Here is a 17,638-nt window from a genome sequence, read left to right as displayed (position 1 = left end):
TGAATTCTACATGAATTCATTAAAAGTAATATAAAACTCTGTATTTACCTGTGGTCCTCATTTGTAGCTATCAAGCTGGACACATTCCGTAATATCCCACCTCCACTTTCAATAATGGCTAAAGTATTTGTCTGGCTCCGGTAAGTAAGAGTGCCAACCAAAAACGCGAGCGCACCATCTACAGCACATATATCGGCTTTATTCTCGGTGCAATGTGCTGACAAGTTCCATAAGGCACTCAATACGCTTTTAAGGGTTGATTCCTATTAAGAAACAAATTACATGTCATCTAATTAGAGCTGGAATGTGTCTCTCATAACTTCTATGTTTACTTCTGTTGAGTAAATTATTATTTTTTAAAATCTCCCTCGCTGCTCACCCTTCACTGGTAAAGTACTAGGAATTCCCCATTTAGGAAAACTTTCATTAAAATAATGAATGGAACGTAAGTCACTGATAGCCTCATACAATACACAGAACACAGTATTAAATTAACAACCTTTCTGAAATATATTCTAAGTGTTTAGATGGTGTGCACATATCTTACAAGAGCTTATTAGAATATGAACAGAACTGATGTACATGCTGAAAAGATAACATTATGAGGATAACAGAAACTACAAAAAACCTCTATGCTGATATGGAAAGATATCTAAGAAGTGTTATTAAATGAAAAAAGCAAGTTGCAGAGCAGTATGTACCATATTCTGGTTGTATAAAACACATATATATTTATATGTAGCTGATTCAAAAGTAACAATACAACTTATTAAAAAGAAAGCACAATTGAAAAACCTCAATTCTTAAAACTCCCAAATAAACACAGTAATTTCAAAGCCAGAAATCCCTGGTATACAATACCATAGTAACCTGTCAAATTGTAACTGCTACAGAAACACTCTGTATATACAATTAAAGATATCTGGTCAAAACCTTCTATGACCCTGATGCCAGTCTTTCCTCTTACTACAAAACAAACAAGGAATAAACATCCATTACACACCTACTCTGTGTCTATCACAATTAGAGGTACTCCAGAGGATAGAAACACAGCAAACTGATACCCACTTGAAGGTGCCAACAATTTACCTTGGGGAGAGATACAAAACTACACTTCAATGAAACAAAGTGCTCTAAAAGAAAGAAAGTGTCCACCTAAATTTAACCAAATAAAGTATTTCATGGAGGAGAGCTGCTTAGTAGAAGACCTGTACAATCAGAGACAGTTTCTCCCGGCAGGGGCATTAGAATGAGGAAAGGCATGGAAGTGGGAATCAGCAAGGGAGAACTGGAGAACAGAGAGGAGAGAGAGAGGAGATCAACGTCTGTTCTGGGTAGTAGTGAGAATTAAGGTCAGAGGTCAAAGAAGGTCTTAAATCACAGTAAACACGTTGGGTCTAATCCAATAAATAGACACTGTATTCTTTTCATCAGGACATTAAATAAAACAATCTAGGAACAGGTTTAGATACTATTTATGAGAAGGCAGGGGAGAAGTGCTTTCACCAATCAAGATTGGAGAAGGATAAGAGCTCAATTTTATGCTTGATATAATGGTGGGACATTCAAAGTATCCTGAGACCAGGGGGGAAAAAAGCAAGAGTTTAGAGGAGTGAGCTTTTATTCTGTAATTGGCCCAGAGGGAGAGTCGAAGGTAGGAAAATAGAAGTTGCTGTCTACAAGTCTACCAGCACAGGGACAAAGAGTTTTGTTTCACAGAAGCTTTACAGTTAGAATTTGGGGAAACGAAGAAATGGCTAGAGGCTGAAAGTGCAGGCGGTAAAAACAAAGGGAGGAGCTTCAATAAGGCGTGTCATCAAAAAGTATCAAATATAGGTGTAGGCAGACAATAAAAACCCAAGTTAATGTGTAAGTCTAGATTCTGTTAGAAGCAAAATTAAGAGGGACTGAAGAAGGTATACCAGTTCAGAAATGCAGCAAGTGACTTGTTCAGGGTCTGGGTTGTCACACTGCAGGAATTAGAAGTAACAGCGAATTTTTTTAAATTTCCAAAATATTGGGCTTCCTATAGGTAGTTGTGACATAAAAGGCTTTCTTCTCTCTATCCATCAGAGAAGATATGAAAGACAACAGTGAGGGACTAACATCTTTGAGTGAGCAGCAACACTTGGGGCACAGACTGCAGGTGAAGGAAAGGTTCTGTTATGCAGAAAGAGTAAGAGCCAGCTGAATGCAGTTAAAATGACAGTGTGTGAGGACTATGGAAGGTAATTCTGATTCTCTTGGTCACTATTGAGGAAAAGATGAAGAACTGAGAAAGGGAATGTTCGTGACTATTGCACTGAATGTAGAAAAAGAGGGAACAAATCAATTTCCATACTGCAAGGCCCAAACCAGAATTGGATATATAAAGTTCTAAAGGCTAGTTTTATCCAAGATTGGACTTGCATTTGAAATTTATATATGAATTTAGGGAGAAGTGATCTTTACAATACTACTCTTCCTTTATAAGAACAGAGTATGTCTTTCCATTTACTATGGTCTTCTTTTATGTTCCCCAGTAGGATGTGGTTTTTAATCTAGCTTTCTTGGGTTGTAGCAATTAGTCTGTATGTAAATCTCTAAGGTCCTTTAAAGATAATGAAGTCCTGAGCTATTCAGCAGCAGTACAATTTCCCATAGTATATACAAACCATTAAATCTTTCTGAAAATATGCAGGTTTGATTAGATTAGGAGCCTTAAAGTGTGTTCAGTACTAATTTCTTTGTATAACTTTGCTGAGGTGTAACTGGAGAACAATAAGCTGTGCACGTTTCAAGTGTGCCCTCTGATCACTTTTGACGTATCTGTATACCATGAAACCATCACCAACCAAGATAACTAACATTTATTTCATCCCTCCAGACTTTTTTTTGCAAAAGAAGTATTATAATTTTGTTTGCAGATGACATGGTCTTGTATATAATAAACCCTAAAGGCTCACCAAAACATTGTTAGAATTAACAAATTCGACAAAGTTGCAATAAGCAAAAATCAGTTGTGTTTTTATATAATAAAAATGAATTATCTGAAAGAGAAATAAAGAAAAACAATCCAATTTACAATAGGACCAGAGCAATAAAATACTTAGAAATAAATTTAACCAAGAAGGTAAAAAGTCTGTAAACTAAAACCTCCAAGACTGTGATAAAAGAAGTTGAGGGAGACACAAATAAATAGAAAGATATCTTGTGTTCATGGATCAGAAGAATTAGTATTGCAAAAGTGTCCACACTATCCAAAGCCATCTATAGAGTGAATGTAATCCTATCAAGATTCCAATGACATTTATAAAATATATACATTTATTGATTCTCGAGAGAGGGAGGAAGGGAGAGAAAGAGGAAGGGAGGAAAGATTGATGTGAGAGAAACATCTATCGGTTTGCTTTCCGCATGTGCCCCAACTAGGGACCAAACTTGCAACCTACGTATATGCCATCCCCCTAGGTTTCCTAGTAACTCCTTGTAATGCACCCCCAACCCTAGGCAACTACTGATCTGTTTTCTGTCTTTATAGTTTATTGCATGAATAGTTCATTCTTTTTATAGCCAAATAGTATTCCATTTTGGATATCCCACGATTGGTTTACCTATTTACCTGTTGATGGACATTAGAATTACTTCTAGCTTTTGGCTACCACAAATAACATTGCTGTGACCATCTGTGTGTAAGTCTTTGTGTGAATGTAAATTTTTGTTCCTCTTGGGTAAATATTTAAGGAGTAAAACATCTATGTTGTAAGTAGGTATATGTTTAACTTTTTAAAACACTGCCAAATGTTCTCTAAAGTGGTTATATCATTTTACATTCCCGTCGGCAGCACATGAAAACTCCAGCTGTTTGACATCCTTGACAGTACTCAGTCAATCTTTAAATTTTAACTAATATACCATGTGTGATGGCATCTCATTGTGGTTTTAATTTGTATTTCTCCTGGTGACTAATGTTGTTGAGTATAATTTCAAGTGCTTATTGGCCATTCATATATCTTCTTTTCTGCAGCATTAGTGCAAGTATTCTGCCAATTCAGTAGTGTTTTAAAGCTATCATTATGCAGATCTTAAGTATATTTGAAGATTTTATTTATTTTGTTTTTAGAGAGAAGGGAAGGAGAAAGAGAGGGAGAGAAACACCAATGTGTGGCTGCCTCTCACATGCCCCCTACTAGGGACCTGGCCCGCAGCCCAGGCAGGTGCCCTGACTGGGAATCAAACCAGAGACCCTTTGGTTCACAGGCCAGCACTCTATCCACTGAGACACACCAGCCAGGGATATATTTGAATACAGAGTATTATCTTTATACCAGTTACTTAGTTAAATATATTTCTTATTTCTAATAATTTTCAGTTGATTTTATTGGGTTTTCCAGGTATAAAAGAATTTAGCAAAATACATAAATAAACAAACAATAAAAAACAAAACTTTCTGGAAAAGAAAATTTTAAAGAAAAAAAATGTAGACTGTAGTTCTAGGGGGACTGGTTGGGTGAAAGGAAGCCTGCAATGGCAAAGACTTGCGTAGTCCCTCCCAAATTTCAAGTTTAATTAAAAAAAAAAATAGCTTAGTTTCTGAAATAGACATCCCACCTAGACATATTTCTTCTTGTAAACGAATGATCATTTGGAGATTGCTCGCTCTTGAGTCTGATCACCTCTTGATAAGCTGACCATGAAAATGTGAGGACTCAGGGGATTCAGATCTTAAGAGCATAGAGGTAACACTTACACAGGCAAATCTCAACTGGGGTGGCTCAGTCCCTCCTCCCTTCTGGGGGGCTTTGGTCATCTCTGGAGGAATTTTTGACTGTCACAACTGAGGGGAGGGTGTACTGACTTCTAGTGGGCAGAGGCCAGGAAGGCTGCTAACCATCCCACAAAGCACAGGTCAGTTCCCCCAAAGAATTATCTGGGCCAAGGTATCAATGCTGGAGACCAGTGCCAGATCTCAGAAACCCTGACTTGCACTAGGCCACAGTACCCTCTTTTCCATCTGAATACTTTAGGAGTTCGGAGTAGTCTAGACTAAGGATTGGTGAGATAAACAGGTCACGAATTAGGGACTCTCAATGGTGGGAGAGTGACAAAAAAGTATTCTGAGGTGAAATCACATCACAGTACTAAATGTTTTCGAAGGTACCTTTTTAACTTCCAAAGCACATTCCATCAATGCTTTCACACTTCCAACTTCACGCAGTGTCTTTTTACTATTTACATCTGCTCTCCAAGACAGATTCCTCAAGACACTTGCAATAACCTGCAAATGAATTCAATTTCAGAATTTTTATATATAAAATAATTTATACTAGTTGTGGTTTTGTTTTTTTTTTAATGCTAGAGAGAAGAGTAGAAATCTATTAAGAAATTCCTCTTAAATCCGAATATGGTACACAAAGGAATTCCTACAGTATAATTATTATCCTTTATTCTGTTGCTAATATAATTATAATTTAAACATGAAATACTAAATACTGAGCCACAGCTTAGATTAATATAAATCAGGAAAGTCAGCAGCTGATATCCTGGAAAAACATTTGAAATTCTAAGTAGTACCTGCTGTAAGTCCTCACTCTCCGATTTTAGTTGGGCGACCAGTGCTCTCATGCAGCCTTTCATAGAGCATAGTGTAGCCTGCAAAAATCAGATATGGAACGGAGGGTCAACAACAAGGCAACCCGAAGCTGGTTTTATTTTTGACTACTAAACTTCAAATACAGTTTTAACTGACCCATTTTAATTAAAGCTAATATTTTACTCACAAAAACCTAGAATCAAATTACACAAATGAAAGACAAATATTCTCCTAATTCTTTGCTATATTTGTTATTCTCTTGGCAAATTGGAAAACTAAAGTGAATAAATGATAAGAAATGAGAAGCAAAGGGTTTTAAATTAGGTCTCTTATATGGATACAACCAATATGTGGGTAACATTTGCATTGGTCATTAGGATTTTCAGATTTTTGCTCATTCCTAGGAACAGTGTTTTACTTTTTAAAAAGATTTTATTTATTTACTTTCAGAGAGAGGAGAAGGGAGGGAGAAAGAAAGGGAGAGAAATATCTGTCGGTTGCCTCTCACGTGCCTCTAACTGGGGAGCTGGCCCGCAACCCAGGCATGTGCCCTGGCTGGGAATAAAACCGGTGACCCTCGGTTCACAGGCCAGCACTCAGTCCACTCACTGAGCCACCAGCCAGGGTTAGGAACAGTGTTTTAAATACGATTAAATATATTTGCTATTGTGCTCTATCTTTTGCTTTTGTTTAATCATAAGACAACCAAATGAATAAGGATATACAGTGGGATGTGAAGTACAGGTTTTTATTATTCAGTGTTTAATAGGAGAGTGACAAAAAGAAAATCAGTGAAAAGTAGTTTGTATGAAAGTAAACTAACTCATACCTGAGATGTCTTAAGAAGTGGATCTTATAAAACATACCTTGTTTGCTACATCTCCAAAAGTCAAGTTTGTCAAAGCCATTCCAGCATATCGTCTTAATGTAATACTGTAGTGGTCATTAGTAAGCCCATACATTTCACAGTCCACTTGCAATAATTCTGCAATGGCCTGTAGTCCCCCTAATTTAAAAAGGGCAAGAGGAAAAAGACAATAATCTAAAATAAAACTAACTGGCACCAAGTTTATAACTTAAATATTAGAAAAAAAATCTCAAGAATGAGAATATATAGCTTAAATTTGTCTTCGGAATTACAAGCTACAAACACTGTTATAAAGGACTTTTGTCTAATACATTTATAAAGTACAACTGACAACTATTCCATTTTCTACCAGTTTCTTGACCCTCCAGCCCTTGCCCTACTGAGTGAAATGAGCATTACACTCTATTTACTACACATACTGTATCTTATCAATGATGAAAAAGGCTATTTTTAAACACTAGGTCTTCCTGAATGTAAGCAGAAAAAGGTACCTTATTTTTATTATTAGGACTTTATACTCTTCATTGTGGCACACTGTGGCATAATTACTTCAATGTTTTTTAACCTGCTGAATAATTATTCTTAAAACTATTGAAAGTTATAAATGAAACTGCATAAAGCAAAGCTTAATTTTTTTTAATAAAAAAGGATTGCCTGTTCAATGTGCTACTATAAAACTACTTACGTTTATTAAAAAAAAATCTTACTTTTTTTTTGACACAGGTGTCAAATACCCACTATACTAGGATGTAGTATTTTCCTTCCCCTTGACCCCCACCACTGGGTATGCTCAACAGCGCCCACAGTGGTCAACACTAGCACAGCAAGGAGGAAAACAATGAGAAAGGAAAGGGAAAGACAGAGGAAGGGGTAGTAGAAAAACAAACAAGAGGTGAAGCAAAATGGTGAGGCAGTGAACAAAAATAAAAATAAAAATGTAGATGGAGGCTATTCAAAATATTATTCACCATCAATATTAATCAGTGTGGGAATGAGAATATTGTTTTGTCACAGAGAAGTGGCTTAGACAAAAAAAGTGGATAAATATAAACAGACAATTCTTGGATACTGTAAGTCTAAATGGTCAGTTCATTAATCTGAGAGAACCTGTACATTTAATATTTTTTCAAATAGTCTAGAAGGGTATGTAGAGGAATCTGCAAGTTTGCAAAACAGGCAAAGTTCTATCTTAGGTTAAGAATTCTAGGCCAGGGCATTTAAGTATAGAAATATTCACATAAATCTTTATGATTAGCAGAAATGACAGATGACTTTAACTGTAGATAAGTGAAAATTAATTTGGTTAAGGAAAATCCAAATTATATTTAGGAAGATTTTCTTCCAATTACTCATAGTGATGGAAAATATATATCAGTGAACTCAAAATATACTGATTGTCTTTATGGACCTTAAAGATTAGTGCAAAGATAGTCATTGAACAACTAATTAAAGTGTGTTGGACTGTGCAAGTTCAGGGCAAGATAACAGGTGGTTTTAACCTAAACTGGGGGGATCAAGAAAAAGGTTGAGGAAATAATGTTTAAGTTGAGACTTAAATAGAGTATCCAAAAAGGTGGGGCAGGAATCACAAAGCATTTTAGGCAGATAAAATAGCATGTGTAAGGGCCCCTGGGCCTGAAATATGCAGCATAAAGGTAAGATGAGGTACAAAAATGGCTAGAGGCCAGATCATGCAACACTTTATGTGCCACACTGAGGACTTCAGGCACAGGAAGGAATAATTTTACATGTGTTCTAAGTAGATTCTCGTGGTAGCAGGGTGCAGAATGGATTATGACTGAAGTTGTGAGACAAGTAAGACAAAGCTGCAGAATGGAACACAGGATGGTGGCTTGAACTGGGGAGGAAAATAAGAGCAGTGATTTGAGATACACGAGTATTTAAGACGCAGAATTAAAGCACTCAGTTACTAGATGTAGGAGATAAGGATAAGGTCATGGATGTCTTTGAAGATTCTGGTCTGAGCAACTGGCTTGATTGGAATGCCATTTTCTGAGAAAAGATCCCCTACCCTCCTGTGGGGGAGAGATAGAGATCTGGAGATGGATGAGATAAAAATTTCAGTTGTGGTGGCTCAATTAGAAATGTCTGTACAACCATCCAAGTAAAGATGTCAGATGAATACTTTGATAATGTATTTAAAACTCAGGAGAGAGAACTTGGATTAAGATGTAAATTTGAAAAACACTGTAACTGAGGCCATGGGGTGGAGGATACTAAGGGAGGGAGGAAGAGAGCCTAGGACAGAGCTTTGAGGAATTTGACCAAGTGCTACTTGGATAAAGGAGAGGGTACCAGTAAAAGAACTGAGAGTTTTGACCTAGGACACTGACCTGAAGACAGTGGCCCTGTGTGCTGATGAGATCACCAAATCGTTGAGCATTACAAAGCAGACTATGAATAGCAAAATAAAACATGCTACATTTTGTGCCTACATAAAATCCTGCCTGGTGTAGTGGTATCTGCAATAGAGATTCCAAGAAGGCTTAAGTGAGCAAAGAGTTGACCATTCTTGTATGGAGAAACTAAAAAATCTTAGAATTTGATTCTGAAAAAAAAAAAAAAAAGAGAGAAGGATATAGCCAATGGCCAATGTGAACAAAACCATGAAGAACGTGGCTAATGAAAAAAAGGATATTTAATAGAATTTAGGATATCAGATTTGGAGAGTCCTTTATGTTTTCAGGCAACTGAAAATATGATAAAAATTCATCATTATTAGAATAAAAATTAGGTTGCCCTGAGAAAAATTATAATATTTCCAAGTAATGCAAATATAACGAGCATGTTCTTAGTGCCTATGTTAGAAAACAGGGATCCAGATGGAGCAAATACTACCCAATTCGGTATCTCAAAATGTTATAGATAGTAGAGAACCAACAGCTTTAGGTGATATTCAACAGCACCCTTAATTAAAAAAAAAGATAACAGAAAGATGACATAATTTTACAAGAGTGTGTGTGTGCATACTTGACTTAGTCACCATTAGCATGACATGCCTCATTCTAAAATAAGTATTAGGGGTTCAATATCAATATTCTACAGATTGGTGTTTCACAGAATTTCTTGACCAGAATTACCTAAGCCACGTATTAAATATTATTTCTAGGTCTCCCCTCTGGAGACTCTGTTTTAGTAAGCCTGCCTGCTACAGGGCCTGAGAACCTATATGGTTTGACAAGTACCTCTAGTGACCATTACGACCTGGTTTTGGAAACAATGCAAGTGAGTTCCTCGAAAGTCAGGACTATGTCTTAATCTTTTCTTGTATCTAATGCCTAGCAAATTTTCAGAGACAGAGCTAAGAAATAATAAATTAATAAATACATCACTAATATTATAGTCTAACACTTGCAGTACTAATAGAAGCAAACTTGTATGACCCTGATAGCTGCAGAATCTTCTTGCATGGACGAGTGACAGTCCCAGCTGACTGGGCTTAGGAATTTCCCCTCACCTATTTGGGACTTTTTCCCTCCTTACCCCTCGCAATCGATATTTTGTGCTATCTCTCTATTTCTCCGCAATCCACAAACCTTGATCCTTCTTTTGTTCCAGTGCAAATTCGGAGGCTAGGAATGAGAAGAAGGTAATCCTCTGTGGCTATGTCCCCGGCAGTCACACCCCAGAGGCCCCATCCTGCTCCTCACCTGAAAGCCCCTGCCCTAGCTCCTGTGATGAAATGCCCCGGGTAGCCTTCCTACCTGAGGAAGGAAGAGGAACAAATACTGAGTCTGCGTTTTACTTTGAAATTCAGATGATTAATGTGTCAGTCCTAGTCTACAGTCCATTGGAACACAGGGACATTTATAGAAAAATCTTTGCATTAGCTTAAAATTGGATTAATTTTCCTATTTATTCATTATTTTTATCCCCTTCCCATTATTACTAGTATTAAAAAACCCCACCCACACATAACACTTTCACAAATGTTGCGGTTGTATCGAGGAAAGGGGAACTCCTAAGATTACAGTCAGTTTCGCAGGAGGCTGAGGGAGGTGGTGGGGGAAGGAAAGAGAATCAGGTGGGCCAACTGCTAGGGCCTGTGGGGAGAAAAGCACGGCTGGAGGGCAGGCCTGGAATCAGAAGGACACAGCCTCCGGAAGGAATGACTCTGAAGGAGACAACACTCATTGTGGCTGTTCAGGTACTCTGCTTAAGTCTCATGACTTTGTCACTTTTAAGATAAATGATGAATGACAATGAGGGTGACAGTAAAATGAAGTGGAAGCTGGAATGCAATGTAACGTGACAGCACAAAAAGCCAGGACACAGCTACACTAAGATGGGGACTCAGTACGGTCCTGCTTGTGGCACCACTAGAGAGATCCAGTTCACATGAGATGGCTCAGCATGACGCAATTTATAAATACCACATGTGCACAATGAACCTAGAAATCAGAGAAAGACCGTTACATGAAAAATGGGGTGCACAATGCAGGTTATATAAGGAGTAGAGTGTGTGATACCACATACCTAGAAGAGTAATTCTTCCAAAATTAACCGAATGTTTCTGATTTAAATTAGAACGTAATGCTTCCCCACAGTAACCAGTTGTAAAGATACCATGGTGTTTATCATGAAAATCTAGTAAAGTACTGATAACCACAAAGGTAAATGAGATTCTTAATAATAATTCCTTCTGGTGGCCATCAGAAGCGACTGAGTCAGGAACAATGAAGTAGCTCCACATTTCAAAATAATTCAAATTACCCTTCCTGTCAACTGTCACACAGGGTCTACCTTGGCAATAGGGGTAAGGAGTGGCCCAATAGTAATTTTTCCAATCTATGGCTGAGATTTTGAAAATGCAAGTTAGTTTAGGGTAGCAGTTTCTGTTATTTAGAAAGCTTTCTTTTCTGGAAACCAGATTATAATTATCTGCTACAAGGAGGACGCAGCTGATAATAGAAGTTAGTGGCCATAAATTCCATTTCAACAGTGAAGAAACCTTTCGTGTTCTTCTATGCCATTAAGAAACATTTTTGTCTTACCGAGTTCATTCATTGCATGTCTATGTTCTTCATCGAATGAAAGTTTCATTAGAACACACACAGCAGGACAGATCTGGTGTTCGACAGGAGCTGGCACTGAAAAATAAAATTGACATAAACCATAATGCTTTGCTTTCTCAAAAGCAATGATGTTTATTATACTTAAAAAATACATAGGGCTCATCAATATACCCCTACTGTGTAGTTTAATGGATCAACAAATATTTGCTGAACAGATAAGTAAGTACTACAGACATGAAAAAGAAAATGTGAGTAAAGGCCTTTGTTTGGTTCCATTAAAATGTTTACCACTCATCTACCCTTAACCAAGTCTTTTAGAATAAATCCTTTCCAGGTTTATGCTATAAAAAATAATTTAAAATTATGTTTACTGTATGAAAAAACAAAAACATTTTGGTATAAAACTTTAATTTTATTTACAATTTCTGTTTAAACTATTGTCATGAGTATGGGTTAGAGGCACATTGCTGCGTACAAATGTAGTAGAGAAATCTAGCACAAACCTAGTAGTACTATATTGACAGATACTAGACAGTAAAAAAAAATTAAAGAAAAGGCATCTAAGAAAATGTACCTCCACCTTTAATACTATGCACAAGGTTTCAAAACTTCTCTGGAATAAGATTTAAAAAGCAAGCATTTTTTCAGAAGTAGTAGTATCAATTTATTCTATTTAACTTTTTTGAGAGGAGGTTATCAAGAACACAAAATGCTAGTCATTACATAATTGTCAATAGCCAAAGAAAACAATCTAGAAATCTCCCAGGAAAGTATCTCAACAGGTATAAATGACTGTTTCTTCTGTTTTCTTTTTAGGGGAGAGGGAGAGAGAGAAAGAGTAAGGGAGAGGTGGAGGGAGAGAGAAAGAGAGAAAGAGAGAAAGAGAGAAAGAGAGAGAGAGAGAGAAAGAGAGAAAGAGAGAAAGAGAAACACATATTGTTGCCTTCCATATGCCCCAGTTGGGGGTCGAACCTGTAACCTGGATATATGTCCTGACTGGGGATCAAACCTACAACCTTTTTGGTGTATGGGATGATGCTATAACCAACTGAGCCACCTGGCCAGAGGTGTTTTCTTATTCTTGAAATGTTTTAGATTTTAAATTAATTCATCTTTGTAACTAAGCTAAAAAAAAATCTCCTAAAGCTTCATAGGTCATGTTCTCACCATCATTCCCCTCCCGATTTTCAAACAGATAGGTTGATAACACACTCCTTTTCTGTGTGTGTGTGTGTGTTCTTATGAGGTGAAAGGAAGGTCTTACCTTATATACTTACTGCTTTTGGTTCTTGCTACAGGAATGAAGTAAGTTATGTTCCCAAGGGTCCCAACTCCCATGTTCCCTGCTCCTGAGGGAGAGGGGCTGGTGGCCAAGAGTCTCTCCCTGAGCAAAGAGCTGAGTGGCTGATCACCCCCAGCAATAGGAACCCAACACCTGCAGCAGGATGGTGCAGTAGGAAGGGCACTAAGCTGTGAATAGGAGACCTGGCTTCTGTTCCTGGCCACTTACTAGTTGTGAGGCCACAGGTAAATTTTTTAGCCTTTCTGAGCCTCAGTTTCTTCATCTGTAAAATGGAAATGATACTACCTTCCCTTCCTATTTCACGCGGTTCTTGTGAGGATCAAATAACAACAGATGTAACAGCTCTGTATCCACTGAGTAGAGTGATATGCAAATGTAGAAGATAATGGCTTGGTCACAAATAGCTGAAAAAACTTATGTAAGTTACTTTCCTGAACTTTATCTATAAAATAAAAGAGATAGGCAACATAATTGCTCAAGTCCTTTCTAGATCTACTATGCTATGACCCTGTGCGTCTCTCTTGACTTCCTATTCTTTTTTTGGCTGCATAGCAGTACATGTAACATTTTCCTTTGCTAATTTTTTTCTTAATTGTAGACTTTAAAATAGACTTAAGCTTTAAAGTACATTAGTGTAGATGGCTAATATGCATTTCTCCTTCCTGTTCATAAAGACAACATACTAACTAAAAAAGTTAAAAAAAAACCTTTTACATTTGTTTTGTAACACGCGCTATGATGTACACTATAGGGAACATACTTGGATTTTTGTCCTGGTCCATGCCTTGTTCGTGGGCTTCCTGCCACTCCCAACAGGTTTCACAGTAAGCTCGTATCTGTTCCAAAAGATGAAGGACTCGGATTTCACGCCTGCCTCTCTTGTCATCAGGCTGTGAGTGAATGATGTTGTGGAGTGCTGCACTGGCCCTGGCCCGAGCCTCTTTACTGCCCCGGGAATTTCCCAACAACACAGAGTCTTTGTCATTGCCATGTAAAAGCTGGATGAGGAGAGGAAGACATCCAGACTGTCGCATGGATATACAGCTGTCTTGGGAGCTAGACATAGCTAGCAAAGTTCGCGACATATCATCCTTATCATGAGTACCAAGCATTGACAACAATGAATACACCATTTCCACCTGTGGGCCAAATGAGTTTAGAAACAAAATTATGACTTTAATATCCAAAAGTCAACACCAATGAAGTGATGAATGGGATATTTATTGTAACTCATTAAAAAAAAAACAAAAACAAAAAGAAAAAACCTTTTCAGGATGAAGTAATGAATGTTATTTCAAAATCTATATAAAATTATCACTGATTTGATTATATGAGTAAATAACAGTAGTGGTAGTATATGGTGCTGAAAGAGAAAGTTGGTTCTTACACACTTAAATTGCTGTTTATCTGGATCCCTGATTATAATGAATGAAAATCAACTAACTTCACTCATACACTGTGAGAAATGTGATCTATCTAAATTCTGTGCACAATTAAAAATTTTTACTTCTTTAAATCTACAGCTATAATGAATTAATATAAAACATTTTTCAACAATCATTATTCACTAAGTACTGGTTCTCAGCAACCACTACCCCTCATCAGATTATAATTATAATAGTATTGTTAAAATTATAAGATTTCTCCCTTACACATATAAAAATACTCTGCCATGAAAAGAATGCCATGATCACATACAGAGTACAAGGCCAAGATTCTTATACAATATTTTTTTAAAGCAACTCCTAAGCATCAATTACTCTCTGACAGTAAGTTCTAAGGATTTACTTGGAAGCAGATTAGAAACAGGAAACAGCACCCTGTTACCCTGGACTGTGATCAACTTCATTTTAAAGCTCAAGGTTAACACAGAGAAGTAGAGGCTATTGTATAAAGAATGTGTCATGTCTATAAATCAGTGGTTCTTAACTAGTGGCAATACCTTGGAGACATTTTTTGTTTCCTCAACCGTAGGAGGAAGTGCTACCGGTGTCTAATGGGTACAGATCATAGATGCTGCTAACAAAGAATTAGCCAGCCAATAGTGCTTAGGTGGAGAAACTCTAAATGTGTAAACACACACACACACACACACACACACACACACACACACACACACACTTAGAGGTAATCGTGATAGGAAGGCAATGTGGAACTGTGGATAAATGGGCTTTCAAATTCGGGCTCCACCACTTAGAAATGAGCAAACTGACACTACCAGGTTATCAGATTTCTCTTAGTCCATTTTCTCAGTTGCAAAATGGAGGGACTTACCCAAGAGGGCTTTCTCTGTAAAGATTCAATGAAGTAATACATATATGGGGTAGTAGCTGTCATTCAAAAATGTAGGAAGGTCTTAATATTATGCAAAAATTACTTCAAAAAGGAAAAGGTATTCCAGCTGTCAGTCTTCACCCAACAGTAACACTGAATATTAGAGATTTTCTTTATAGTGAAAACTACTTCTTGATGTTGGACAGATCTGTGGTTGGATTCCAATTTGTACAACAGCAGCCTAAATCTTTTTTTTTTAAATCAGTTTTCTCATTTAAAAAAGACAAACAAGAATAACTCACAGGGGCTTTCAGAAGATCAGAGATAACATACATAAAACTCCTAGCACAGTTACTAGGACTCCAGAGGTCCCAAGTAGTAGTTCTTGTGAGTTATTGTAAGAATTAAGTCTTATATTAACAATATCATGGACTACTCTAAAATTCATTTCTTAAATCAACATTAGTTATTTTAAAATGTTTTTCCTAAAAGCTATTATATTACTAAAATAAAGAAAGGATATATAGAGTATATAATGAAAACAATTAATGTAATTATTTAGGATTTAATGAAAAATATGTTGTTTAGTAATATTAGAATTTCATTCTTTGTCAATACAGTATTAAAACCTCTGGCTTTTAAACAATAGTAAAATAATTATTTTCTTCTCAAACATACTATTCCCAACTCCTAAGATATTTGCTAACATCTGGGAGACCCTAAGAAAGCTGACTTATTAGCACTGGATAACATTCAACTTCAATGATTTTTCCATCTACTTAAATAAATATTTATTAAACACTTGTTATATGCAGGCTCTGTGCTAAAGGCAGCAAAAACAATATGTAAAAAGCCCGTTTTCCCAAACCGTTTCATGCAAGCTGTAGTGATTCAAAGGACAGAGAGAGACTACACAGGGAAGCAGGAGGACCACGGGCATCGGGAAATATTTTGTAAAGAGGTGAAGCCTGAGAAGAGTTCTGAAGGCTGGCTACAGCTTTGACAGCTGTTGTGAGGTGCGGTAGGAAGTAGAAGTGTGTGCCACTGCAGGTAAGGCCGGGAGGCAGAAAGTCACAGGGAGAGCTCGGGAAGTAGCAAGTCAGTCAGTGAGGCTGGAGCTTTGGATACTTACAGAGAAGTGGATATGGCTGAAAAAAAATGAAAACAAACAAACAAAACCAAACCAAAAACCAACTTGCTAATTTGGCACTTTTTATAATCTTTATTTTCCCTTTGTCTGCACTTCTTTGTATAAAAAGATGTCACTTCTTTAAGAGACTGTGATGATGGAATCATAATTCTCCTCTATGTAAAAGATGAAGAATGTTTTTAGCAACATATCTAGTGAATACTAGAAGTATTCATAGTATTAGTGACCCGATTTGTAATCTTCTGTTACCTTGGTTCCCAGATGACTTGTCAGCCTTCGAGGAGCAGAGTGCGTGCTACTAGAACTCAAAACACTGGCTGTTTCATGATCCATTCGTGTAGTTGAGCCCTAGAAATGAAGCAATTATAAATAGTGTGATTGAGACTGCACATGAATACAGACAGCTAACTTCATGTTAAGATACTCTTGAGGGTAGACAGCTAAATATACCATTAAAAGTGTGAACATCAACTTCTCAAAATAAATGTTTATACTTATAAATTTATTAAGTAAATTTTAGAGAAAAACTGAAGAAAATGAGATTTGTTGCAAAAGACAGTTAAACCACACTATGGAAGTAACCAAACACTGAAGAACTTCTAAGAGTAATATTTTTTCACAGATCCAAAGACATGCAACCATATTCAGTTAAATATAAACAGATTCACAGAAATCTCCGTTTTGATTGATGAAATGCTCCAAATTACCACAAAACCGACTGAATTTGGTATAGTCCAAGTTCTCTGGGAGTTTACGGTACAGAGAGGACTGCTTGAAACTTCTGTTTGAGAAAGACATGAAAAAAATAAATACTTGGAGTATGATATGATGAGTACTATCATATAAGACTATATAAAATACTAAAGGAAAACAGAAAGAAACAATGAGCTATTTAGAAGCTATTAAAAGCTGCATAAAATGTCACATTTAAGATAGGAGACAGGCCTTGAATTTTGGGATAGGGGACTGGCAAAAGAGCCTGTGTAAAGGTTTAAATATGAAAGCATGGAGTATTCCAGCTCCCTGTGAACAGAACACAAGGTGTGTGGTGGGAGATACAGGTTGGATTAAACTATTAAGTATCTCATGTGTCATTTTAAAGGTATTGCTTTCAAGATGCGGATGTTAAGACAGTCACTAGACTTTAGGCAGGGGAATGACAGAGCCAGAATTGTGTCTCAAAAAGAGCACGGAGGACAGGATGAAGAGATCACAGATGGGAAATTAGGAAGTGGGTACTTCTAATAGTTGAGTGGTTCTGAGGGCCCAAAGTCAGGAAGTTAGAATAGGGGGATGGGGATGCCCAATATTTAGGGGATAAAATCCAATGGTTGGCTAACTACTTTGGATGTGAGTAAAGACATGTTTGGAGTCAAGGTCCATTTGGAAGTGCCGAGCTTGGCTACATGGGTAGATAATAGTGCCACTAATAAAT

General features: G+C 37.0%; 1 protein-coding gene across 19 annotated transcripts in view; it reads right to left on the bottom strand.

Moving 5' to 3' along the window:
* The window catches only part of APC (APC regulator of WNT signaling pathway), a 159,382-nt gene that overhangs the window by 7,752 nt on the left and 133,992 nt on the right, over positions 1–17,638 (bottom strand). For 7 of the 19 annotated variants that reach the window (XM_024563317.3, XM_053911474.1, XM_024563318.3 and 4 more), the window contains 8 exons: positions 16,453–16,551; positions 13,540–13,918; positions 11,456–11,551; positions 10,112–10,165; positions 6,439–6,578; positions 5,554–5,631; positions 5,141–5,257; positions 49–263 (listed from right to left, as the gene is read on the bottom strand). In XM_024563317.3, coding sequence (XP_024419085.1) covers positions 49–263; positions 5,141–5,257; positions 5,554–5,631; positions 6,439–6,578; positions 10,112–10,165; positions 11,456–11,551; positions 13,540–13,918; positions 16,453–16,551 — 1,178 coding nt within the window. The remainder of the gene's footprint in view (positions 1–48; positions 264–5,140; positions 5,258–5,553; positions 5,632–6,438; positions 6,579–10,111; positions 10,166–11,455; positions 11,552–13,539; positions 13,919–16,452; positions 16,552–17,638) is intronic. The other 12 variants (XM_024563320.3, XM_053911481.1, XM_071219413.1 and 9 more) reach the window with 3 other exon arrangements.

This window comes from Desmodus rotundus, chromosome 1, assembly GCF_022682495.2.
Source record: "Desmodus rotundus isolate HL8 chromosome 1, HLdesRot8A.1, whole genome shotgun sequence".
NCBI lineage: Eukaryota > Metazoa > Chordata > Mammalia > Chiroptera > Phyllostomidae > Desmodus > Desmodus rotundus.
This window is presented reverse-complemented; position numbering and strand designations above follow the sequence as displayed.